Source organism: Mustela nivalis, assembly GCF_964662115.1.
Source record: "Mustela nivalis genome assembly, chromosome: 4".
In the NCBI taxonomy this organism is placed as follows: Eukaryota; Metazoa; Chordata; class Mammalia; order Carnivora; family Mustelidae; genus Mustela; species Mustela nivalis.
Window position 1 is genome coordinate 61,649,612 of NC_139023.1, and position 26,993 is coordinate 61,676,604.

The 26,993-nt window shown below is 56.3% G+C and overlaps 1 protein-coding gene across 1 annotated transcript in view; it reads left to right on the forward strand.

The window, feature by feature from the left end:
* The first annotated feature begins 356 nt into the window (after positions 1–356).
* Positions 357–26,993, forward strand: part of NSG1 (neuronal vesicle trafficking associated 1) — a 28,966-nt gene continuing 2,329 nt past the window's right edge. The window contains exons 1-4 of the mRNA XM_082728541.1: positions 357–907; positions 1,263–1,417; positions 5,001–5,117; positions 23,024–23,134. Coding sequence (XP_082584667.1) covers positions 1,289–1,417; positions 5,001–5,117; positions 23,024–23,134 — 357 coding nt within the window. The 5' untranslated portion in view covers positions 357–907; positions 1,263–1,288. The remainder of the gene's footprint in view (positions 908–1,262; positions 1,418–5,000; positions 5,118–23,023; positions 23,135–26,993) is intronic.

Here is a 26,993-nt window from a genome sequence, read left to right on the forward strand (position 1 = left end):
GACAGGTGCCTGCAAGGTACCGATTCCCCTGCAGCGGCCTGCCGCCAGCTTCTGGTCTTGCCCGCACGCCACGCGCGGTTTCTCGTCTGGGGAGTCCTGCAGCCAGGGTTGGCTCCAGGTCCGCAAAATGACGCCCTAATCTGGGCAGCTGCGATAGCGGCTGGAAACCCCCGCCCTTCATTCCGCGCCCCCCATCCTCTGCGACCTGGATGCTCCAGGCTGTGGCTGCAGCGAGGAAACCCCCCCTTCCTCTTCCTCTAACCAACAGACCAGAGAAACCTTTCCCCTTCCCTCCAACGCGGCGCAGCGCGCCAAGCGCTCTCTCTGCCCTGAATACCCAACCCTCAGGCAGCCCCGCGGCGTCCTCTCAGCCTGGCGCCGTCCCCTGCTCAGGAGAGCTCTCCCCCTCGTGCCGAAGCATTAGCATTCGCGCCTCCTTCCCGCGGGGACACCCTACGCCCTGTTTTCGGGGGCCCCCTTCCCAGCCCAGCCGCGCGCCACCGGCCCGCTCCCGTGCCCCCCACTCTGGCGCATCGCTCCATCCCTCCACTCTCCCCCTTCTCGCCGCGCCTCGCCCCCCGCAGCCGCCCCGAGCCTCGGGTCCCGGCGCGCCCCTCGTAGTCGGGTCGGGCTCGGGTCCCCAGGGAGGGCTCCTTTGTGCTGCCCCGCGCGCTGCGTCAGGGCGGAGTTGCCGCCGCCGCCACACGCGCGCACTCACCCGCTCACGGGCGGCCCCGGGGGCGGCAGGAAGGGAGGCGGCGAGCGGGAGGAGGGAGCGGCCGCGAGCCCAATCGCTCGGCTCCCCCGCCCGGCCCCGCGCGGCGCCGCCTCCGCCATTGCTGCGCGCGGGAGCGGCCGACGCGGAGGCTCGCTGCGCGCTCGGAGCCAGACCTGCGAGCCGGCGTGGGTGAGTGCGGCCCGCGGGCCCAAGCCTTCCGCCCCAGGGCGAGGTCCGCGGGCCCGAGTCTTCCCTCCGAGGCGGGGTCCGCGGGCCACCGGTCACCCAGTGGGTGGGTGGGGAACCGGGGTGCTCCGCGCGGGTCCCCGGCGCCGGGACGGGGCGCGCCCCCTCCTCGGCCGCGGTGCGCCCCTGAGCCGGGCACTCGGGTCCTGCGGGGGGGGGGGAGGGCCTGGGATCCCCTCCTTCCCCTCCTACCCCAGTCCCGGGCCCGCGACAGCTGCGTCCTCCCGATCCCTCCTCCCCGGAGGCCAAGGGGGAGCCGGCGAGCTCGCGGTGACTCCCGCCCGGCCCTCCCTCGCAGGCGGCAGCCTCGGGTCTCCTGGAACGATGGTGAAGTTGGGGAACAATTTCGCGGAGAAGGGCACCAAGCAGCCGCTGCTGGAGGATGGCTTCGACACCATCCCCCTAATGACGCCCCTCGATGTCAATCAGCTGCAGTTTCCGCCCCCGGACAAGGTGAGAGCCCCCCGGCACCCCCGCGCTGCCGGGTGCGCACCCCAAGCGTCGGGCGGCGGCCGCAACAAAAGAGACGCGCGGCGTGCGCGGGAGATAGGAAGTGGGGGCGAGCTCGCGCGGAGGGAGGAAGCCCCCCGGGAGGACCGCGTGCCGGCGCGGTATTCCGGATCCGGAGACAGCTCCGTTCCGACAAAGGAGCGCAATCGGGGGAAGGTCCCTTCTGGATTTTTGTAGCAGTCTTGTCCGAGAGGGGCCCCCGGTACCAACGCGGCGGCCCCGGCCCTGCTTCTCCCCGCCCATACTCCCCCCCGCCAAGATAGCAGGGGACTGTGGGTGTGGGGTGAGCCTTGGGGCGCGGCTGCCCCGTGCGCCTGCCCAGGTGGGGCGGTTTCCGTCGGATTCGCCCCTCCGATTCGCCCGGTGCCGGTGAGGAGGCTCCTCTCCTTGGCCAGGTGGACCCTCGTTAAGGGGCTGGGTTCCCGTCCTCACCCTCTCCGTCTGCCCCTCCCAGGCCGGCTGTAGATGCTGCAGGGCGTCTGTTCTTCTCGGGAGCTTCCTTCTTCTCTTTGTTCCTTTTGTGAAATCTTCTAGTAAGTGCTCTGCTGGCCGGGTGTTAGCCTAACTGGGGACAACCCTTCATCATCGTTTCCCCAAAGTGGTCTTTCCTTTTCTGAATTTAGAGCCCCTTCTTTTCCTGAGTACAGTATCCAATCAAGTAGTTTCTGTATGTGAAGGATAATTTTTTCAGGAGTTAACGTCTTAAAAGGTAAATGGCAATGATTGAAAGTCTCGACAATTGTATTCCAAAACTCAAACCTAGAATAATGAACACAGCATCCGTTCTGACCACCTTGCTGCCGCTTAAAAACCACCCAGCCGCGAGCGAGTTCATTCTATTCCCCGAAGTGCGTTTCCATTTATTGTCTCATATAGCTCCAGCGAGGACATTCTGAGTCAGGTCTTTGTCCTTTATTCCGGCTCGCTGGTGATTGCTGACCACGGGACGGGGATGGGGGGATATCTTGGCGGCAGCAGAGGGTCCTTCCCTTCTGGAAGATTCCTTTATTCCCAGGTGCACCCTTTGACTTACTCAGCTGTCTACAGTAGAGTGGTTTCCATCCCCCGAACTCTATTGTTTGTGTATTGGGGGGGGGGGGTGGAGAAGGAGAGGCGGCTGATGGCAGGTGTTTCGGTTCAGAAAGAGGATCCGCAGGGCACACCTGTGCACGTAGGCCATGTGGGGCCAATTTGGGGTACTGAAGGTCTAGAGGAGGCTTTAGGGGAGGGGTGGGGCAGGGCAGCCAGCTGTCAGGGGCACATCCCCCTTCCCTGACTTGCTGGGCTAGCTCAGCTGCCCATCCCCCCACCTTTCCCTTCCTCCTCAGCCCCAGAGTGGTGGTGGCCTGTGCCAGGAAGGCTGTGTCCCCAGGCAGCACCTCTGTCAGGTGACTCCCTCCGCTCAGCCTGAGTCTCCTCTTTTGCCCTCAGTCTATTGCATTCCAGAATTGTCTGGCACACAGTTGTCTTCTACCGGCGGGGGGTGGGGGGGGTGGATTTCAGGTAGGTATGAAATCCTGGCCAACCAATTGGGCCATTTCGAAGTAGCCTAGGTAGATCTGAAAGGTAGTGAGTCTCCCATCCCTGGGAGTGTTCAAACAGAGGGAGGGAATTGGTGGGAGTGTTCAATCAGAGGGAGGGAACCCCCTCTGGGGCATCCAGGAACCAGTGGTTGGGCTAGAAGATTTCTGAGGTCACAGATGAGGAGACTGAGTCTCGGAGAGTTCGGGGGATGGGCCCAAGGTCACACAGTGGAAGGCCACAATCCCCTTCCTCTGTACAGAAGCTTCTGGCAGGGTCCCACGCTCCATCCTGCTTGGGATGTGACCTCTCATGCAAGACCTCGCTTAACACGCACAACAGTGCTGTGCTGCTCACAGGCAGGATTCAGGGGAGGTGATGTCTCCTGTCTCAGGTGCTGTGGCTGGTGGGGTCAGGCTGGTGGGGTCAGGTAACACAGCCAGGGTTGTGAGTGGAGCCTGTCCTGAGAGCGAGCACCGAGGGCCGAGGGTCGCTGGTGACAGTGGAGCTGGCAGCAAGGCACGGGCCGGTCTCGCCTGACATTTGTTGAGTAACTTTACTGTCATGGCCCCCATTTTACACATGTGGAGATAGAGGGTCTAGTTCGAGGTCACGGAGCGTGTTAGCGGCAAAGGCGGCTGAATCCGGGCCAGTAGAGTATCGACCAGGTTCGCACTGTGCTGAGGGTTGTGTGGACGGCCCCCTCCTCACTGCAGTGGGCTGAGATAGGCCGTGGTCCCATTTCACAGGTCAGGGCACTGAGGTTGGGAGAGGCCAGGCAGGTGCTGAAGGTCACATAGTGAGTCAGGGACACTTGGGATTTGAGGACAGTAGGGGAATGCACAAATGCTCCCTCCAGAGCTGGTGGGCACCCGCACGGTCACACTCGGCGTGCCCGCCCTCTCGGCATCCAGAGAGCCTCGTGCATGGAAGGGACTGAAGGAGGGAAGGCAGGAGTTGATGACAGGTTTTGTGGCCCGTGGATCACTTTTCGGTGGCAGCTGGCATGGGTCACTCTCTCTCCCGATTTCCTTCTCCCTGCTGGATCCAGGGTCACAGCTCAGTCCTAGAGTCCTTCCGGCAGCCCCCATGGCTCGCTATCCTGATTCTCCCCTGGCTCTTCCCTGGGGCCTATGGTTGCAGAGAGACGGTTTCCAACCCCGCTGTCTTAGGGTGGGGGGGGGGCATGGGTGACTGGCCCTCTGCAGTCCTGCTGCCGCTTCTTGTCTCCTGGATTTGAGGTGGAGGAGTGGAGACTAGAGCAGTGGAAACCCTGAGGCCTCCCTGGCCTGTGGGGACAGAGCAAGAAACCATCCGACAGGCGAGTGGAGGAAGGGGCTGGAGCCTCTGAGGGGGGAGGATGGAGGGCGGGTGGGGGCTGGTGGGAAGCTGCTGGGGGAGCAGGGAAGGGTGTGTATGGGGCAGAGTGGGGCAGGTGCATGGGGGGAGAAACCTCTTCACTTCGCAGTAGAGAGCAGGGGAAGAAGAGCAGGGAGATCCTCCGGGGGCCATTGCAGGGGCGGAGAGGGGAGAGGGTGGCAGGGTGGGGGCTGAGAGATGGAGGCCCGCTCCTGCTCCTTCCTAATCTCTTTGCCTCTTCCCTCCCTATACCCACAGTGGCACCGAAAGACCCATGGAAGCCGAGGGCACCCCCTGGACCACCGGGGCTTCTGCGGCATCCTGGGTGGTGGAAGGAGCGCAGTGGCAGGAGTTAGCCCTGCCCCCTCTTAGCTGGGGGACCTCTGGCCGAGGAGCTTAACTTCTCCAGCCGGGAGTGACCGTCTTTCCTTCCTGGGGCTGCTCTCGGGATTACTCATGGGCCATTTCTCCGAAAGTCCTGGCCCCGAGATTTCAGGCCAAGGACGGCTGTTCTTTTCTGTGAAATACTTGTGGGTGAAATGCTGGCTGGGCCCCCAGGGTGCCCATGCCCATCCTCGCCAGACAGGTATGTCCACGGGCTTCGGACCACACCACTGACGCTGTGCTTCTCTGCTTCCTGGCCAAGGTGGTTGTGAAAACGAAGACTGAGTACGAGCCTGACCGCAAGAAAGGCAAAGCACGTCCTCCCAAGATAGCGGAGTTCACTGTCAGCATCACTGAGGGGGTCACCGAGAGGTTCAAGGTGAGTGGCCCTGGCGGTGGGTGGAGGGCAAGCTGGCCCCTGGAGTGATAGGACCGGATGCCGGTTGTCTGGCCGATCCCAGCTATGCAGAACCCACTCTGTGGTTTTCCAGATTTTCTTCTTTCTTTCCTTCGTCTTCCGGAATGACCATATACAAGTTCGTAGGAGTGTTTTTTGGTTTGAAAATTTTTTAAATTTTAATTTATTGTTTTTAAAAATTCTGGCATGATTAATACACAGTGTTATGTGAGTTTTGGGTGCACAGTATGGTGATTTGAGTCTGTCTGTGACACAGTGCTTGGAAGGGTAAGTGTTTTCTTCATCCCCTTGACCGACTTCACCCCTGCCCTGGCCTCCCTCTCCTCTGCAGCCGCCAGTTTGTTCTCTAGAGTTAAGAGTCTCATTTTGTGGGGGTGTTTGTTTGTTTTAAAGATTTCATTTATTTATTTGACAGAGAGAGAGAGAGAGATCAGGAGCACAAGCAGGGGGAGAAGCAGGCTCCCCGCTGAGCAGGGAGCCCAATGTGGGGCTCAATTCCAGGACCCTGGGAGCACAACCTGAGCCGAAGGTAGACGCTTAACGACTGAGCCCCCCAGGCAGCCCTCGCTTAGTTTTAATAACAGGGAAAACCCACCCCTAAACTTTCTTTTAGACAATGGCTAACAGACATGTGAAAAATCACTTACCAAACTTTAAGATCCTTACCTCACAGTTGCAGGAAGGACACAGGCTCACACAAAGGTAAGGCAGCCTCTTTATTACCTGCAAGACCCGCTTCAGGGCCCCTCCCTCGTTTTTCTGAGCTTCTGAGCTCAGGGAGCCTCCCCAGAGGTCAGGACTGCCCTCGCTCCGGACAGTTGTCTAGGGAGGAAGAGCTGCTGGAAGGGGCAGGGTTCCAACCAGGCTGGGGGGTGGAGCCTCCCCTAACATCTGGGTGCCTCTGAGGGTGGAGACGGCTGCAGTGGAGGAAAAAGTTTGGATACGGATCTTCTGAAAGCTTGTTCTTTGAGGACACACGAGAGATGGTAAAATGGTGGCCCTCACCCAGTTTCAGAGGGGTGATTTGAGAGACACCAGTGGTCGCCCCGACCTTGCAGAGTGGCCGTGGCCGCCTCTCCTGTGGCTTTGTGTGGCTGTGTGAGCAGATCGCTGATGTCTGGGAGCACAGACACCTGGGCCCCCCGATCCCTGCAGTTCCCGAGGCACCTCTGCATACAGTGTCCTGTCCCATGTCCTAGAAATTCCATGGATTGGTTCCTAGCTGCACACAAAGCTTGCAGAGCTGAGGTGGCTTCACGGGCCGGGGAGGGATGCCAGGATGGGGCGTGACCTTGAATCCCTCCTTCGCGTCGCTCCCACCGGCCGCACAGGCTGGAAGAACACTGTGCCAGGCCTGCCTGGCTAGCGGACCCCCCGGAGTCGCAGTGTTTTCTGTCTGTGGGGTGTTTCGCCGGGTGATCTAGCTGTCCCAAGAGGTTGGTATGGCTGGTAGACCCCTCTTTGCAGTGGCAGTGTTGAGGTGCAAAAAGCCCCATGTCTGGGCTCTTGCCAGTGGTGTAAGGATGGTGTAGGAGCTGAGATGCTCTTCGGGGGGCTCCTGGCTGTGCAGTCTACATGTACCATTAAGTTCTTCACCAGGACCAGATTGGGTTGATTCAAGATTGACATCTCTCTTTCGCGCTGGTCAGCCAGCTCCGCTCAGATGGCCTGCATAGCCCATGCCCTGCGGATCGCCTCCTGGCGGAGGCAGAAGTGACCTCAATTTCAAGGTCATCCTATCCATCATTCTGATGGTGGAGGCCATCTGGATATCTGAGTGGGTCTGGGTTTCTCATGTCTGATTGTAACCTTTGTTCCTCTCAGCCCTGGCATTTTAGGTACCCCCCCCCCCCCCCAGAGTGGGATGCTGTCCTTTGTCTTTTGGGGTCCGTTGTGTGCCAGGCTCTGTTCCCCCAGCTCCCGTGTCCTTTGTTTGTGTTTTTCCCGCATGCTCACCTGGTCCAGGTCCCCGGGGCCCCTGTGGAAGGCATGGGTGACGCATATGGGCCACTGGGGCTTTTGGCAGCATCGGTGTGGTTACCTGGCTTCGGGTACCAGAAGCTGAGGGCTCAGAGGATCCGAGCCTGTCCCTGTGGATGGGGCTGTGGTGGCAGAACCCTGCCTCATCTCTGCCCGCACCTCCTGGGGGATGTCTAAGAAGGTGATGTATACAGTAAGTGATTGGTAGGGCACTGCATCGCAGTGCGCACAGTCTCCAGTCTTACACGTTAAACTGTCTGGGCACGTTCATGTGCTTAGCGCCCATGGTCTCTATTGGGTTCACAGCCACACTGAAGGGCACAGTGCGGAGGCCTTCGAGTCCCAGGTGGTCATGGGAGGCTAGGAGACTTCTGACTGGTCTGTGTCTCCAAGGCCAGTACCTCTCCTCCCCTTCTTCCATACTCACCTCCGCACAGGCTCACCCTCCAGCTCCTTCCAGGGCCAGCTCAGCCACCAGCTCCACCAGGAAGCCTCCGGGGACTGACCTCACCCTCCTGAGGCCTGTGCTGTCCTTTGTTAGGAGCAGTAACAGGATAAAAACAGGGAGTGCTCCCATGAGTCACACCCTGGGGCAAGCTCGTGAGACTTCTCAGCTCACTTAATCCTCATAAAAATCTTGTGAAGTGTGCCCGGTCATCTCTGTCTCACAGTGGAGGGGAAACTGAGGCAGAGAGCTTGGCCCCTGGCAGCGTGTACTTGGCCGTAACCCCCCAAGGTGATGTGGCTTCCCCTGGGAAGCTCCCCGCTCCAGGCAGCCCATGGTGCTGCTTTTTCCCTTGTTTTATAAAGATTTTTAAAATTTATTTTAGAGAGAGGAAAGCCAGCACAGGGGGTGGGGTGGAGGGAGAGAATTCCAAGCAGATTCTGTGCTAAGTGTGGAGCCCACTGACCCGGGAGCTCAGTCTCACGTCTCTGAGATCATGATCTGAGCCAAATTCAAGAGTCACCCGCTCAACTGACTGAGCCCTTCAGGCGCCCCTGGACTATTGCACTTCTAAGAATCCTTTGCCCCTTTGTTGATTTGAACTCCTCCTGGTGACCTCTGCCCTGGGGCCTCCATCTGTCCCCTGAGCCACACAGAACACAAATCCCCCTCCTCCCTGGCAGCCGCGGGATGTGGGGCAGGCCATGTACTTGAGTTCTTCAGTACTTTTCCTCTGGTCTCTTCCATCATGTCATGGGGTCCAGGCTCCCCCAGTGAGGGGTCCAGGCTTCTCTTCAGGTGTGACCAGGCATCTTGGTGAGGTCCAGAGGGGCAGCCCCTCTGCCAGCCAGGATAAGAGCCTGTCCTCTCTGGGGGTACGTCCTGGCACAGGAATAACCTGACAAGTCACTGGGTGACTCGTGATGGCACTGGCCTGGAGTGCACGGGGACTTGGGGAGATTTCCAGGGTCTGCCTGTGGGACCCTCGCTTGTGGAAGAAAGCAGCTCCCTAGGGATCCCTCTCTCTAGGCCGTGCGTGGATGTAAGCCCTTTCCAGGTGTTAACTCATCAGTTCCCACCCGGTCGGGCAAATGACCCCCAAGGTCAGAGTCAGTGGCAGGGCGTGACCTGAACCGGGTGGCCTGGCTCACTTGGCTGGGAGCCCAGGGGACTGACTCGCACAGCTGAATGCCCTGCGTTCCATGGGCACATCAGGCTTCAGTTCCAACACCCTTCTGAGCAGGGCAGGATGTGTACCTGGTCCCCCACACATCTGCCATGAGGTCTGTGTGGGAGACGCAGCCCGCAGGGCACTTGCTCTGAGTGTGGTGGGGACTGCTCGCACTGGAATCGCCTGGAGGTTGATTTTTAACAGAGGGACCCAGGACCCTGGGAACGAACACTGTAATGAGCTCTGCAGGTGACACATTGAATCTGTGGCGGGCAGGCTCAGGAGGGCTGACACCTTTGGGAAATGCCAAGCGCGTTTGTTCACCCTTCTGGAGTGTTCTCCCAGCCTTTTCTTGCCCAGTTATGTGTTTGGCATCTTTGAGGAAAGCACACAATAGGGCCTGCTTCTCCTGTGAGGGGGCAGCTGGTGGAGGGCTGGGGGGCGCAGGAGATGAACCTGCCACAGGAGGCAGGGAGGAGGACCTGCCTCCCCACCCCCAGCCCTGGCGGTGCCAGGGGCTCTCTCATGGCTGTGGTCTGGACAGAAGGTCTTCCTCATCCTGCCAGGGACCTGGGCAGCTTCTGTGTGGCGCCCGCCCAGTCATTCCTTGGTCCTTTTCATTTCCATGTGTGAACAGCAAGGATGTGATTGTGTCTTTTGGCTGTTGAAGCAACAAGTACAGAACGTGTCCTCCTTTGTCTCTAATTTGCCCACTTCAGGAGGAGGGAGCCGGCTGCTTTGCGCCTCCTCTTTATATACCTTTGGATGGCATCCTTGAGACGAGATGTCTTTTTGGACGTTACTTTATGCTTAGCGCCAGGGATGAAGCTCTTGGCTCTGGGGTTGCTAGGCTGGTTGCTAGGTAACCGCTGGGGGTGGGGAGGGTTCTGTGAGACTCCGCCACACTGGGATCGCTGGATGACTCACCCGGGGGCAGCGGCCAGAAGCCCAGGCTTCTGAAGAGGGTAGTGTCAACGAGGAAAAGTGCTCGTTTAATTAATTGAAGGTGTATTTATGCTGAGAATAAACACAGGCTGAGGTGTAGCTCAAATTAAATAAACCTAAACATTCTGGGGACGTGTTCCTGCTGTCCCCTCCCCCTCGGCAGAGCAGAGGGTCGGGGTGTGGCTGGGGGCTGCTGAGCCCGCTTTCCCAGCACAGAGGCTGGAGGGGCCATTATTAGGCCCATTTAAGGAAGGTTCCATCAGGTTCTGCTTTGTGCCTTGGCGGAGAGCTGTCGAAGTGTCTGAAACCCACATGCCTTCTCACCTGGCGCCAGCTCAGGGCTCCGGAGGGTCTGGGGCCAGCCTTGCATGGCCTTGCACGTGGGCGCCTTTCGTGGTACGCACGGAGCTGGGAGGATAAACCGAGTTGGTCTGAACAGCTCCCCACTCCCCTCGTTGGCTGGTGGTGCTGCAGCGGGGGTGTCCCTTTGCATCCTGTCACAAATGATTCCGTGGGCGGTTTGTATCTTTTTCTCACATCCTTAATGACCTTGAGCTTCCTGCGCGCCCGTCTGTTTTCCACACTCTCCAGTAATCCCCCGGCATGTTTCAAGATGCACTTGTTAAATATTTATGAACGGCAACACCGTTTCCTTGGCATTCGGCAGCGGGGGAGGTCTTCATGCAGGGACACTGGGGACCCTAGAATGGCCTACCAACACCCCGTAGCCGTCCTCGGGCACAGAGCCCACGGTTTTCTGGCCCAGCTCTAGAGTGGGGGCCTCATCCAGAATCCAATAATAAGTGGTTTGAATCATCCTGGAGAGGGGGTGTCTGTGTGTTCACTTTTTTTGTGGGTTACCTAAAATATTTAGTGTTGCACATGCTTGAAGATGTCAGGATTCATCCTGTTTTTCCAAGTTTTTTTTTTTTTTTAACTGCATTACTCAGCAGAAAACACATTTCCTTTCCCCTCCTCCCTGGGGGGAAGGCAGTGGGAAGGGAGGAGGAATAACCTAGCCGCCATCGACCCGGTGCCCGTGGAGGCTCTGAGTGGCAGGAGTGTCATTCCTTTTCATGTTCGTAACACTCTGGAAGGTTGATCTTGCTGGCCTGACTTTGTAGGTGTGGAACTAAGGTTAGCGAGGTTAAGGAGCCAACTCCAGGTCAGCCAGCTAACCAGGGGTGGACGTAGGGTTCAGTCCCACACCCACCTGACACCCTGAAGCCCAACGAGCTCTGTCTTCCACACCAGCCACTGCACGAGCTCCATGGGATGGCTCTTCCCTGCTTCAGACGTCCTGGTTCCACCCCAGCCAGGCAGTGGAACCCCCCCCCCCACCCTCCACCCACCAAGAAGCCCCCAGCAGGAGGAGAACCCCCAGGCCAGGAAGAGCAGATGGCCACAAGCAGACTCAAATACTGCTCAAGCCCCCTGTCTGTGAAGTGGGGGAGCTGTCAGTTCCCCAGCAGCACAGTGAAAACTAGTGTGTGGACCAGGGACTTGTAAGTCGAGTGGCTGTGTGAGTCACGGCTCAGACTGGGACACTCCGGAGAAGCACAGTGGATACTGTGCATTTGGGATGTGAGGGCAGGCACCACCGGCCAAGACTGTCCTAATAAGCATCCAGGAGATAGGGTCCCCCTTATAAACTCCGTATATAGTTCACCCCGAGGCCCCTAGCCTATTTGCTAGTTCCTTTCCTGGCTGTTCTTTCCAGAAAACATCCCTTCTGCCTCTGGGACAGGACTGCTGGGGCTGGGACTCCTCGTCCTGCCAGGACCCCCACCCCCAGGCCTGTGCCTCCCACGCCTCCCACGCCTCCCCTGCCTCGTCTCTCTCCCCTCACCCATTAATCCTTAGTGTGATAAAAATAGACGTGACATATGGGTCCCCATTTTTAAGTGTTCATCTCAGTGACATTTAGTACCTTTGTGGTGTCGTCCAACCCTCACCAATGTCTAGTTCCAGAACATTTCAGCACCCCAAGAGGAGACCCGTTACCCGTCAGCAGTCACCCCGTTTCCTCCTCCTGTCAACCCTCGGTGACCACAGACCTACGTTCTGTCTCTGGATGTCCCTGTTCCAGACATTTCGCACCAGTGGAGTCATATAGTACGTGTCCTTTGTGACTGCTGCTTTCACATTGCGCGTGTCCAGGGGTCAGTGCTTCCTCTTTCTGGCTGAGTCACATGCAGCTGTATGGCTAGACCATCTTTTGTTTGTCCCTTCATCCAGCGATGGACACTTGGGCTGTTTCTACCTCTTGACTAGTGACTAGACTAGACTAGACTACCTCTAGCGTTCGCTGTGGCAAACACTCATGTACAACTTTTTGTTCAAAAAATCCTTGTTCCGTCCTTCTGGGTATGTACCCACGAGTTTGTGGAGTAATTTTATGTCTGACCTACTGAGTAGCTGCCCCATTCCCCAGCCCGCCAGTAAAGTCCAAGGCTCCCAACATCTGCATACGCAGCCAACACTTGTCATTCTCGGTCTAATTATAGCCAGCCTGGTGGGTGCGAAGTGGTATCCCATTGTGGTTTGGATTTGCCCCTCCCTAATGGCTGGTGACAGGGAGCATCTGTCCCTGTGCCCCGACGGCCATTTGTGTATCTTTGGAGAGACATCTATTCCGGGCCTTCCCCATTTTTAATTGGGTGGTTTTTGTGGTGTTCAGTAGTATTCTGGATACCACGTTCTTGTCAGGCATATCATTTGCAGATATCTGCTACTGTTCTGTGGATGCCTTTTCAGTTTTCTCCTCCTATTCTTTGCACACAATTTTTAGATTTGGAAGTACGATTTATTTTCTCTTCCCTTGCTTGTGCGTTTAGTGTCAGATTTAAGATACCACTGCCAAGTCTAAGGTCATGAAGATTTGCCTTTTCGTTTTGTCCTAAGAGTTTTATGGCTTTAGCTTTTATATTTAGGTCTTTATTCGATTTTGAGTTAATTTTTTTAAAAAATTATTTATTTATTTGACAGATCACAAGTAGGCAGAGTGACAGGCCGAGAGAGGGGGAAGCAGGCTCCCCACTGAGCAGAGAGCCTGATGTGGAGCTTGATCCCAAGAACCTGAGATCATGACCTGAGCCAAAGGCAGAGAGAGGCTTAACCAAGCCACCCAGGCGCCCTTGAGTTAATTTTCGTATATGGTGTGAGGTAAGGGTCGAGCTTCTGGTGTAGATGGCCAGTTGTCCCAACACCATCTGCTGAGAGACTTCTTGCCCCACTGAATGGTCTTAGCATCTAGATTAAGAAAAGCAGCCAATCACGGACATCAGGTTTTATTTCTGGACTCTGTTCTCTTCCATTTACATGGTGATTCTTATGCCAGTAGCACACTGTTTTATTTATTTATTTTTAAAGATTTTATTTATTTATTTGACAGAGAGATCACAAGTAGGCAGAGAGGCAGGCAGAGAGAGAGAGAGAGAGGAGAAAGCAGGCTCCCCGCTGAGCAGAGAGCCCGATGTGGGACTCGATCCCAGGACCCTGAGATCATGACCTGAGCCAAAGGCAGCGGCTTAACCCACTGAGCCACCCAGGCACCCTAGCACACTGTTTTAATTACTGTAGCTTTGCAGGAAGTTTTGAAATTGGGAAAGATGAGCCCTTTGACTTACTCTTTGTTTCCAAAATGGCTTTGGCTATTTAGGATCCTTGCAATTTCCATTTCTGCAAACAAGGCTGTCGGGATTCTGCTAGGGATTGCGCTGAATCTGCAGATCAGTCTGGAAGTAGTCTCGTCCCCACAACATGGAATCTAGAGTCTGTGAACACAGGACGTCTTTCCATTCACTTGGGTCTCTGACCTCTTCCAGTAGTGTCCTCTGGTTCACATTGTTCGAGGCCCTTCTCTTTCTGCTGGAGGTAGTGAACTCCAGCAGTATCCACTTTGCCTGAGGCTGTGGCCAGTGCGGCTCACACGGGGGTCTGTGTCCAGCTGCCGCTGCTGCCAGAATCTTGGAACAGGGGTGTTCTCCTCTTTCATTTGAAATCACAGTATTTTTGAGATCTTGGTGTTTGCTGTGTTAATAAACAAGCACAAACACATGTGTACTTATCTATATGGAAACCCCGCCCCAGGCTCTCCCTGATCCCTGCTGCTCTCATACACTGTCCCTTCCAGGCCACTGCCTCCAGCCGTGAGGCCCAGGCCACCAAGGGCTACCCCAGATCACATGCTGGGTGATGCCAAGTACATATAACTCCCACGTAGTAGCTCTAACATCTTCCCGCTGTGTCCTGCTGCAAAGCTCTTCTTGACATCTGCACAAAAGTGATACAATTTGGGGATTATGGAGAATCTGCTCCCCCACCCCGCCCAATGCACACTGGTAGCAAACACGTCTTCCAGCCAACTGGCCACACATCCGCGGGCTATGAGAAATGGTTATTTGTCCCAAAGGGGCAGCTGCCTCCCAGCATCGTGCAGTGCCTGGTGGGTTCCTCTCCTCAATGGGGCAAACCGGGATGGGGGTCCCCTCCTGCAGGACACGGGCTGTTCCAGCCACACGAGCCGAATGCACCATATTCCTTGATGCCTCTGGGCTCTGGCACAGCCTTCTTCCTCAGAGCACACCCCTTCCACCCTTCCTGCCCCAAAGAGCTGCTCTTCCTTCGAGGCCCAGACGTACTCCCTCCCCTCCCCCAGCCCAAGTCTTTTCCAGCACTGTGGGGGTCTGTCACTACCCCCCCAGCCACCATGGAGGAGCTGTGACAAGCCACTACCTTGCAGGAAAGGCCAGGTTGAAGCCGTGCGGCCAAGGACACGCCAAGGGGGCCTCTGTCTTGTCTTGGGAATGTCCACTGTCCACCGGGGGATTCTAAGGTGGAAGAAGGCCAGGGCCTGGGCCCTGAGGGGCTTTTTGCTTTTCTCTGTGGGCCCCTTCCTCTTAAAAAAAAAAAAAAAAAAAAGTGGAAGAAGAAAGGACATTATTTTATGACCACCTTGGTCTAAAGAAGACTGTCATCTAGAAAGGATTCACGATTATTATATAATTATTTCCAGTTTTCTAACAAAAGTAAAACCATTTTCATGGGTCGCTGAGAGCATCACAGGCCCCAGTCCTGGGCCTGGGCCTCACATGCCTCGTAGAGGGTGAGTCCCCTTCCCCAGCCCCTGGAGCTCCCCAGCCTCCGCCCCCAGGGGCACGGGTGGGGACCGGCGCTGGCTGTGGACCCAGGCTCTCCAGGCCTCCAGCATCCCGGGTCCCGCCTCCTTCCCGTACGTGATCGTTTCCCTCGGAAAACCCAGACAGACTGGCACCTCAGCAAACTGAATTCATGTCCCATTGGATTCGGAGATGCTCTGGGTTGGCTCCGGGTACCCGAGGGGGGCTGGCTAAGTGCCCCCGGAGAAGATGGAGCTGGGCAGCCTGCCGGCTGGATCCCGCCACACGCTCCCTCCCTCGATGGGCACCAGGGAGATGGGCTCCAAAGGAAGTGAATTAGCTCCATGGGGCATCCAGAACCAAGCACCACCAGCGGGGCGGCTCAGAACAACACACATTTATTCTGTTACAGTTCTGGGGGCTCCGAAGCCCTGAATCCACGTCACTGGGCCACATCGTGGTGTTGGCAGGGGGCTCCTCTGGGGGCTCCAGGGGAGGATCTGTTTCCTGGCCTTTTTGAGCTCCCACCATCTCCCCCTTCCTTGGCTTGGGGCCCCTTCCTCCACCTGCAGCCCAGCGTCCTCCAGTGTCTGCTGTCTCTGCATCCCTCTTGTAAGGACCCCTGGGATTTCACTTGGGCCCGCCTGCATAATGCAGGAGAACATCCCATCTCTAGACCTGGATTAAATCCATCTCCAGAGTCACTTTTTGCATATAAGGCAACATGCACAGGTTCCTGGGGTTAGGACCTGGGTGCCTTTAGGGGACACTGCTAAGTCGACCCAGCTGGCTTGCCTTGCACTGGTCACCTGCACTGGCTAAGCCCCAGTGTCCCTGCTGGAGAAATGCAGTCTGTAGTAGTGCCTTCGGGTGCTGTCCTGAGGGGTACCCCAGCTTTACTGAAACTGCCTGCCTCGGCACAGAGCATGGTGGAAGTCTCTGGAGCTACTCTTCATAGGGTACTTTGGCAGAAGGGGGCCAAGGCTGGGGTGGGAGCTTAGTCGCCCTGAGGCTCCAGAAATTTTGTGCAGAAGGGGATCCTCTGTTTACCCCATGGTGCTGGGCTTCGGTTGTGTCCCAAAGCATCTGGAAAGTTTTAAGGAATACCAGGACCTAGGTATTGCTCCCAGCATTCCACTGCTGGGGCTCTGGCTGGGGTCCCGTCTGGGGTCCCCTTGCTGGGATCCTCGGGGGGGTCCTGTGATTCTCACACACAGCTGAGGCAGAGCCCTTGTGTTTAAGGCTGGGTCCCTGCATGTGGCTGCTGCTTCTCGTCTCATAGGCACCCCTGGGCTCTTCACACCATGTGGTGGTCTTGTGGCTCGACCTGAAGGTGGGGTCTTTTGGGTGACTGAGCCTCCGTCAGGCCAGACGTGCACTGCAACAGTGTGTGGGATCAGGCTTCACTCTGCTCCCTGGGGTGTCCAGTGGGGGGGGGTCTCCTGGGCACCCCTCTCTAAGCTTGGGTGCTAGGCTGGCCTGCCCATTTCCAGAGGTCGGGGACAGATGCCTTTTCCAGAGTTGCTTTGTGTGTGGGGTGTGAGCAGACTTGGAACCCAGGGCTCTTGACACGTGTTGGGCAGTGCATGGCTAGTTTTGTCTTCTAGTTGGAGTATTTTGGAATGGGTTGAAAGGTGGGGCTGCTGGTGGTTAGGGCTCTCCAGAATGCTTCTGGTCAGGGCCTGTTGACCTCTGAGAAAGCCTGAAGAATGCTCCCAGGGGGAGCACCTGGGTGGCTCAGTGGGTTAAGCTGCTGTCTTCAGCTCAGGTCATGATCCCAGGGTCCTGGGATTGAGTCCCACATCGGGCTCTCTGCTCAGCAGGAAGCCTGCTTCCTCCTCTCTCTCTCTCTGCTTGCCTCTCTGCCTACATGTAATCTCTCTCTGTCAAATAAATAAATAAAATCTTAAAAAAAAAAAAAAAAAAAGAATGCTCCCAGGAGACAGGTATGTCTGGGTAGGTAATTTTCACACTTTTTTTTCCTGGAATATTCTTAGTTGTCTCATGGGAGAAGGGGAGGTTTGTGAAACTCTCCAAATTGGGACACTCTTTTATTTCATTTGACTCACTGAGGAAGAGGAGATGCTGGGCTCTGTGGTCTGTGCATGTGCTGCTGGTGTTAGGAGAGGCTGGGATGTTCCAGAGCCTTCCTGGAGGCAGTGGGCCTGGTCAGGGTTTTGGAGGGTGAAGGGGAGAGAAGGTGATGCAGTCTGGCATGCTGGGGAGAGACAGGGATGACAGCAGACAAAGAACACCCATAGGGAAGGTGAGCCAGCTGTGAGCCCGGCTCAAAGAGCTCTGGCATTCTGGGCTGTGTGAGTTCACTCTGGGCCATCGAGTGATGGGCTAGAAACCTCGTGGTATGTGCTTGAGAGCTCACAAATACACGAATGGCGCCTTAACCAGCAGAAACTGATGGTCTTGCCATTCCAAAGGCCAGAAGCCCAGGTCCAGGGGGGGTCGGCAGGGCTGTGCTCCCTCTGAAGCTGGGAGGGGAATCCTTTGTTGCCTCTTCCTAGTTTCCAGTGGTAGCTGGTGACCCTAGCATTCGTTGGCTTTGCAGACGCATCCTTCAGCTGTCCATCTTCACAAGGTTCTCCGTGTGTGTGTGTGTCCAAATTTCCTGTTTTTATAAGGACATAGTCCCATTGGATTAGGGCCCAATGACCTCAGTTTAATCACATCTGCAGAGACCCCATAGGTCACATTCAAAGGTACCAAGGTGTAGGGCTTCCCTATTTTGGGGAGGGGGAGAAAGAGTTGAACCCCTAATGGGCCTAGCACGTGAGGCTGACATCTCTCCAAACCCTTGATCCCTAGTCATTCTCCCAGTGAACGTGTAAGAGCACGAGGCTTTGTTCTCCCCTCCAGAGACGAGATATGCAGGTGATGTTCTTAGGAACACAGCTGGCAGGTGGCAGAGCTGGGATCCAATTCTGAGCCGTCTGGGGATCTTTCTGGAAAGGCCCATGCTCTCCCCTCAGGCCATGATAACCACAGGGGAACATTATGCCACACAGCAAAGAGGAAACCCACATTTCTCTTCCTACCATGGGGCACTTCCCAGGTCTGTGCAGACATGGGGACAAGGAGAGGTTTGAGGTTTGCAAGGTGTGGGGGAAGAAGAGTGGGGCGAGCCTCCAGGAAAGGGGTTTTGCCCCACCGGGCATCTCCTCCTGCCTGTCTGTGGATTTCTTTCTTTGCGTCTCTCCCTTGACTATTCCTGGAACTGTCATGTTCTCTTTTCTTGGTTCTGTGAGCTCCTCAGTCATCAGGCCTGGAAATCCCAGATAAAAGGCCCAGGCCAGGTTCCAGGAGGAAGGCCCCAGAGAAAGTGGTTCCCCACAGCCTCGCTGAGAGATGGGGCTTATTTTTAAACCTAAACAGATGGGGCGCTGGGAACCAAACACAGTTGTGGCTTCCAAATTCAAGGGACGGGCTAAAGAACGCCCTAGGATGTAAGATTATGTGTGTGCGTGTGTGTGTGCGCGCGCGTGTGCATGTGTGCGTATTTTCACTGAGAATTGTTTGACATAAACCATTATGGTGATTTCAACGGTGTAACACAAAGACTCAATATAAAATTTGGATTGTTTGGTTTTTTGCTATTGAGTTGTAGGAGTTCCTTATGTATTTCAGACTTTAACCCCCTATCAGATACGTACGGCTTGTAAATATTTTCTCCTCCACAGGAGGTTGGCTTTTCCATTTTGTTGATGGTTTCCTTTGTTGTCCCACTTTTAGTCTGATGTCCCACTTGCCTATTTGCAGGTGTTGCCTTTGCTCTTGGAGTCAGATTTTAAAAAAAATCATTGCCAAGACCAATGCCAGGGAGCTTAACTCCCCTCTGTGTTCTTCTAGGGGTTTTATACTTTCAAGTCGTATGTTTAGGTCTTTAATTGCTTTTGAGTTAGTTTTTGTCTATCATGTAAGAAAGTGGTCCGGTTTCATTCTTTTGCATTTGGCTGTCCGGTTTTTCCAGTACTGCTTACCGAAGAGGCTGTCCTTGCTCCATGTACATTCTTGGCTTCTTTGTTGTAAATTAACGTATGTCGGCTCATTTCTGGGTTCTGTACTCTGATTTTATGTCCCAACCATACCAGTTTGATTGCTTTTGCTTTGTAATGTAGTTTGAAATCAGGGAGCATGATACCTCCAGATTTGTTCTTCTTTCTCGAGATGGTTTTGGCTATTTGGGGTCATTTGTGGTTCCATGCAGATTTGAAGATTGTTCTGTTTCTGTGAAAAATGCCACTGGAATTTTGGTAGGGATTGGATTGCATTCGATCTGTGGATTGCTTTGGGCAGAACGGACATTTGAACAATATTCTTCCAAACCACGAACACAGAGTATCTTTCTATTATTTGTGTCATCTTCACGTTTTCTCATCAGTGTCTTAGAGATTTCTGTGTACAGGTCTTTCACCTCCTTGGTTACACCGGTTTGTAGGTATTCTTTAAGATGCAATTACAGATTTTTTTTAAAGATTTTATTTATTTATGAGAGAACACAGAGTGTGAGAGCATGAGCAGGGGAAGGGGCAGAGGAAGAATTAGACTACCTGCTGAGGGGGGAACCCAAGGCTGAGCTCCATCCTAGGACCCTGAGATCAAGACCTGAGCTGAAGACAGATGCTTAACTGACTGAGCCACCCAGGTGCCCCAGATGGGCTGTTTTCTTACTTTCTCTTTTTGGTAGTTTGCTATTATGTATAGAAACACTGCATATTTTTGTGTATTGGTTTTGTGTCCTACAACTTTATCGAATTTGTTGATTCATTCTGAGAGTGGAATTTGGTGGAATCTTCAGGGTTTTCTAATATGTAATATGTCATCCTACAGTAGTGACAGTTTGCTTCTTCCTTTCCAATGTGCATGCCTTTTCTTTTTCTTAATTCTCTGCCTTGGGTTTCAGTACTGTGGTGAATAGAAGGGGTGAGAGTCGGCATCCTGTCTTGTTCCCGATCTTAGAGGGAAAGCTTTCAGTTTTTCACCACGACAATGTTAGCTGTGGGCTCATCCTAGGTGGCCTTTATTGTGTTGAAGCACGTTCCCTCTATACCCACTTTGTTGAGTTTTTATCATAAATGTTGAATTTTGTTAAATGCTTGTTCAGCCTCTCTTGAAGATGATCATGTTTTTACCCTTCATTTTATTCACATGATGGATCACATTGATTTGCGGGTGTTGAACCATCCTTGTATTCCTCGAATGAATCCCATTTTATTATGGTGTATGATCCTTTCAGTGTATTACTGAATTCAGTTTGCTAATATTTCATTGAGGAGATAATATTCTAACAGGACTTCTTAACCTATTTTGTGCCACGGGCCCCTTTGGAATGTTTTCAAATACCTAAAGTAAAATACAAAGGGTTATGAGGCATGTGGCTGGCTCAGTCAGTTAAACATCCTACTCTTGATCTCAGCTCAGGTCTTGAGCTCAAGATCGTGAGTTCAACCCCTTGTTGGGCTCCATACTGGGCATGGAGCCTACTTAGGAAAAAAAAAATACAGAGGGTTATGAAGGAATCCAGTTCTGTTAGATACAGCTCTTGCCACAGACCACCTTGGGGAAGGCAGCCTGGCAGCCCTGGACAATGCAGAGCCCCTGAAGCGGGCGTTGCTCCCCCAGGGGCTACTAGCAGGTGGCAGGGTCCTAGGCATGGAGATTGGGTTGGGGTAGGCCCACATTCTGGTAGCCTTGTGACCCGAGTGAGGGCAGGGGTGACGAACATGACAGCAGCAGCAACAAGGGCAAATGCTTCTTAGCATGGTGCACACTGTGCCCAGGGGCTGGCCTCAGTCAGACCGCATCAAATCTTCAGCCTTCTAATCCGCCTGGAGAGCTGGGTCCTTTTGGTGACAGGAACCAGACTCAGAGGAGCTGAGCACCTTGCCCAGAGGTGCCCATCCCGTGTCAGCATCAGCAAGGCTGCTGCTCTCGTTGGAAAGCACGAGGGTTCTGGCTGCTGCCTCTGTTACCGTATGGCCCTCGGTCTGCCATCCCTTCTCTTTCCTTGCAGATTTGACCTCCTTCAGCTCAGCTCTCTGCTGCCTCTGCAGTCTCCCTGGACTGTCTGGGTCTGTGGCTTGCCATGTGCCATAGTGGCCCCAGAACCCCGTGGTGCCTTTCCCGTGGGCACCTCGGGCCCCAAACTATCTGTGACTTCATCCTGTGCCCATGCGTCGGGCCTGGGCTCCCTGTGTGGCATGGACTGTCTAGGCAGACTGTGGTTTCTCTGACCTGGAGAGGGTCATGGCCCGGACAGTCCAGGTGAGGGAGGGTACCCAAAGGTCACAGGAAGGGAAAAGGCGGGTGGAGGACAGAGATGGTGATTGGGACGGGTGGGACTTAGGGATGGGGAGGCAGGGCCTAATGGGAGGTGATGCAGAGGCTTCTTGCCTGCCTGGGGCCTCAAGGGCTGTTCCCTGGGCCAGAGAACACAGGGGACAGGTGTTGCTCTGGCTGCTGTGAGCGTGAGCTGGGGAGGAGAGGGAAGGTGGGTGGCCAGGATAGGCGTGCGAGGGAAGGGAGGATCTGGGTGCTCGTGGGCCCTCAGGTGTGGGGGCTACCTGGAGCGTGTCTCATGCCCACCCAGTGCCAGAACGGGAGGGCGCTCCATGGGGGCTGGCCCCAGCATGGCAGGCCACGTGCTTTGCTTCTGAGTGGCCCAGCGCTGACCCCAGCCAGGGCTCCTGGCCACCACGACACAGGCCTGGCGAGGACCCTAAAGACTGGTGACGAGGAGTCTGGGAAACAGAGGCAGGGCCCTGGGGTGGGGCGGTGCTCACCATGGGACACACCACTATTCTCTGCGGATGTTGCCCATCCATGCCTCCTTCCTACCCTCACAGCAACTGGGAGGTGGGGAGATGTTGTCTTGTGGCATGGGTGAGGGGATTGGGGACCACCACAGCCCTGCAGTGGAACTGGGGCCACGGCGCCGTGCCTGAGGCAGAGGAATGGGGACGCATGGGGCGGCTGTCTGTCCATCTGTCCTCTGGGTGAGCGTTCCTCACACACATCTTCTCACGTGGCTCAGAGCTACTCTGTTCTCCTTTCACAGATGGAGAGCCAGTATGGTAACCAGGGCCCTGCAGGATGAGGGGACGTCTGTCCAGGGTTCCCCGAAGCCCAGATGGGGCTCAGTGCGCTTGGCTTGAGGCCATGCCCAGCTTGCTGGGGGCTCATCCCCAAGCCTCTTTCACAGCCCCAGGGAGTGGTGGAGTTCTGCCGGTGCTTAGCAGCCTTGGAGCTATGTGCAGGGTGGAGAGGGAGCTCAGGGGACTCTGGAAGGGGAGGGGGAGGGGAGTAGCTAACCTTTACGGAGCCCCTGTCCTGTGCCAGCACCCAGGGCCCCACTGCCTTGGACTTTCTCCCCTGAAAGCTGTCTCTGCTAGCAGGGTGGGGAGGCTCCCCTGACCTGACCTGCCGAGCCTTTGCATGAGCTTTTAGCCTCCGGACATGCCCTGCCCTTGCCAAGGGGGCTCCCAGCAGCCAAGCGAGCAGCTTTGGTGCTGTGCTCAGATCCCGTGTCATTTTGTCCTCCGTGCTCCGCATTCTCGGGCTGGGGCAGAATCGCCTGTCCCGCACCCATTTGTATGGGTTGGCTGAACCCATGCTATGTGCCGGCCAGCCTGGCATACAGCAGTGAAGAAGGCCGTGCCCCTGCACCAGCGGGGACAGCTCTCTGGGGAGGGGGCACACCTGACCACGCAGGAAGCTTAAGGGCAGAGGTGACGGGGCCCAGGAGAGTCTGCCTTTCCTGCTTCTCTGGTCCTGGCCCCACGCAGAGCTTGTGGCCCCGGGCTCAGGAGACATCTGGAATAGCTGATGAGCTGCTTGCTGATGAGTCACCTTGGTTACTGTCAGCAGCAGAAAGGCAACCCGCACCCCTGGCTCAACCGTGCTTCCAAGTGTCTATAAGTCTCTATCGTGTCTGTATCCCGAGCTCCCCAGACAGGACCTGGAAGACTAAAAACAGGGCGTTTACAATAAAGAGAGCTTGTGGATGTGGTGAGAAAGTTGTTCAGTGACAAGTGATTCTGCTGACCTCTCGTCCCCGAAGCCTCCTGGGACTCCAGTGTGAGTCTCCTTCTAGAGACGGTCTCTTCGTGCACCGGAGTGTGTCCGTGTGTCTGTCTGGCTGCACCCGCACGCGGATCTTCGCAGCCACCCTGATGGGCCCCACCTCTACCCACAGGTCTCCGTGCTGGTCCTCTTCGCCCTGGCCTTCCTCACCTGTGTTGTCTTCCTGGTTGTCTACAAGGTGTACAAGTATGACCGTGCCTGCCCCGATGGGTTTGTCCTCAAGGTAAGGCTCCGCCTCCCCGAGGCCCCAGGCACCCTCCCAGAGGGGATAGGCACTTGAGAAGCGGGGGCTTCTCCTGCTTCTTCCGTCAAGCTGGGGGTGGGGGGAGAAGGGGGGAGCATGGAAGGGAGGCAGAGGGGCAGGGGAGAAGGCGATCTGTAGCAAGGCAGCTCCTGGGACTTGACCTCAAGCTGGGGGAGCAGAGGCCCTGAGGGAGGAAGGGCTTGCATGAGGGGGACCGGGGGCAGGGTTGGGCACATTTCCCACACACCTTGGCTGCCTGCTCCCCCTGGTGCCTGCTTGGCTGGGCTCCCTGTGCACGTGGAAATGCTTGCATTGCTCTGATGCCTCTGCGTTCCAGAAAGTCTGCAAGGAGCACAGAAGCATACACCAGGGGCAAAAGGATTAAGTGAAGACAAAAAAAGGGCGGGGGTGGGGAGAGGTGAGGGGGAAGAGGTGAAGCATGAGGAAGTAAGATGGCCTCGCTGTTCACTTGCTCCTGTTTCCCACACACTCAGCATCTGGGCCCACATTTGGTTCTGAACTCTCCAGAGCCATTGTGAAGAGGGAAACGGATGATTTCCTGGATCTGGTGTTGCCAGAACTAAAGCAGGAGTGGCTCACGCTGAGCACACACACGGACGGGCTTGGTTTGTCACATGTGACCCGGTGACTTTGCTTGGTTTGGGTGATTCAAGGGCCACAGAACCCTCGCATGAGTTAGCCGGCGAAGCCAGAACTCACGTTGCCCTTCAGCCCTTTCTCTGCACTGCAAGTGTGTATGTCGTTATGTCATGCCTGCCGTGGGCCCCTTGCGGCTGCTCTTATCCGGGTGCTGAACTCCAGGCAGGACCCATTGGCTGAAGGTCCCCACCTTTGGGAAGCTCCCTGCTATTCTCAAAAGAAACGTAAAGTCAGTCGTATACTGAGTTAGGTTATAAGCGATGGAAAATAGAAGAGCAAAGCAGGGTTGGGGACTGCAGTTTCTAGAAGAGTGGTCAAGTTTGAGCAAAGCTCATAGGAGGCCAGTGAGGCAACTGTGTGGGGCACCTAGTGCCCCCCCCCCCATGCTATCTTCAATGAACCCGTGCACCTCCTGGATGGGCTGGGAGAGGTTATGGTCTGCTTGGAAGCTCAGGAGATGCCATGGTTTAAAGGAGGCCAACCCAGAAGGCCTGGGGGCTTCAAGGAGGGGAGGGATGCCCTTGACCAAGCAAGCTCATTAGCAGATGCTGGAGACTGGCACGGCCAACCCAAGCTGGCTAGGGGTGCAGCGGTGCACACGGGACAGCAGGGCTGTGCAGGTCTGCTTAGCTTCGAAGACGGGGCAGGGGGATGTGAGCCAGCTATGGGCCAGGCAAAGGCCCTGGGGGAGGGCAAGGGGGAAGTGAGGGCACAGCCACTCGGTTGCCTGTGGAGGCTGGAGGTTTGGTGAGATGACCCAGGAGGCTGCTGCAGGGAGCCTGGGGTGAGAAGGATCCGGCCTGCTCAGGGTGCTGGGGACGGAGAGATGACTTGGGGCATAGGGTGCAGGGAAGGAGGAGGGGAGGACGTGGTCCAGAGCTGGGTGAAGCAGAGTAGCTGATGTCATGGAGAGGAAGGAAAGCAGATGCAGGAGTGGTGCCCTGATGGGAACAGGGTGCACAGAGGACAGCTTCCTGGGGACTGGGGAGACTGCTTACAACCAGGCCGGCAACTCTATCGGGAGAACCCAGGGTTTGCTTCCGGACTGTTCTCTCTGGACCAGGGCAAGCTGCCTGCGTGGAGGAGGCAACAGGCTAAATTGCCCAGCCCACAAGGCCAATTCTGCTGGAAAACCTAGGCTGGGCAGGTGGAGTCCACGAGAGGAGCCCTTGCAGGGGGAAGGGCAGGTCTCTGGGTATTCAGAGGCTCTGTGGGTGAGCCTGGGGCCCAGCCAGCCTTGGGAATGGAGAGTCCGGTAACGTTCTGTCACTGCATCTCCCGGGACTTGAGCATTTTCCACTGGCCTTTCCATCTAATTGGGGGCAGATGTCCTTCCTGGAAACCCTGGCTGGGAGGACTGAGGAGCTGCTAGTCTGTGTCTAAAAGCCCTTGGCTAAAGCTGGGGGTGGGAGGAAGGTGTGCATTAAGGGGGGTCCCATCGGACCCCCAGAGCCAGAGGGACCCCACAGGGGCCACAGAAGTCCTGGCATGAGCCTGAGGACAGCCACCTGTGCTGTGGGTGAGGAGGTGCAGGCCACCCCCACCGGGAGCGTCATGGGGGGATTTAGGCAGGCAGATAGGGGCTGCGGGGATGCTCGGTTTCTGCCTTTTTCCTAAACCTTGAAGTTATTATGGGAGTACTATGGACAGGCTTTAAAAGGAATGGGAACTTGCCCAAGCTGCCCATTTTGAACTGTGGGTATTTCCTGTAGACTGTCCACACACATTCTCACTGTGGTGCACCAAGGTGCATGTTCTCACCTGTGCACGAGGACCACTGATGAACGCTGTCCATGGGCCAGGGACTGCTTGGAATGCGCTTGCTTGGATTACCTCGCTGGGCCGATGGTCATTCTATCTGAGGGTGGAGGTGCAGGGAGCTTTGGTGACCTCCCCACACTCGCCCACAGAGGGGCATGAGGCTGCAATGTCTGGCCTGAGACAGGCTGGGTCAGAACTTCCTGGGAGTCCCTGGCCTCAGGCTCCCCCCAGAACTGGGGTTCTCGCCTACCACCAGCCCACCTCAATGCCTCCCCGCAGGTTCCTCCAGCAGTCCGTGTGGGCAGCAGCAGAAGCGTCCATCCTCCCTGGCCCGGCGCCCAGAGGGCAGGGGGAGGGGAGACATGCTGTCAGGTCTAGAGGCCCCAGCCTAGCCTGGCGTGGAGGATCACATGGCCCAGGTTCTTGCAGGACTCTGTGCTGGCGAGTGGAGGAGGGGAGGACAGAGTGAAGGGCCGGTGGCAGCGCTGGCTGGGGACAGGGTGGCTGCCTGCCCTGCTGGACGGGGGCTGCTGCTTCCCCCCAGACATAGCCGGGTTTGAGCTGCTGCTGAGAGGCATGCGTCCCTTTGGTGGTGCCCCTACAGCTTTTGATCTTTTCTGTCCACTGTGTGAGCACAGACATATCACAGCTTCTTACCTGAGCGGTCCATCCCTGCCTTTGGTCTTCATGGCCACCCAGGAGGTGGGGCTCCCCTGCCCCATGTCGTAGGCAGGGGAGCTGAGGCTGGGAGCAGAAGGAGCTGCGGTAGACATGACCTATGGCATGGGCAGGCCTCCATGGTCACGCTCTTTCCAGGGCATGGCTCCCGCTGCCCCCACTGACACCCTGGACAGGCAGACTGGGGTGGGCAGCACGCTGCAGACTGTCCTCTCCCGGAAATGGCTCCCTGTGTTCCCTGAGGGCCGGTAGGTAGTTGTGATCCTGGTATCTCGGGCAGTAGGGAGCAGGGAGGAGGCAGGAGGCCTGTATTCTGTGGGGCAGACAGTCCTGGGCTGAAGGGAAGGCCCGTGGTGACTATGTCCCATAACCAACCAGCCAGCAGCTCGGAGCCTCTCTCAGTCGCCCAGGCAGGAAAACAAACACACGAGGCACTGGCCTGGGCAACAGAGACACGTGGACATGCTGTGGACTGTGCTGGACCCCAGTGCTCTCCACACGTCCCTGCAGCCCACGCTGACCTTTCACCCCCTCACTACCCTCCCAGATCCACCAGTGAGGAAGCAGTCCCTTGCAGGCCAGGCACTGGACCAGCCACGCCAAGCAGGCACTGACCGTGCTCTGCTGAGAGGCCAGGCTTGCCACTTCCTGGTGTTGGAGCCACAGAGCCTGGGCTTCCCAGGGGAGGGCCACAGTGTGGGCGCAGGGGGCTAGCAGGGTTGGTGGCCTGGGCTTCGGC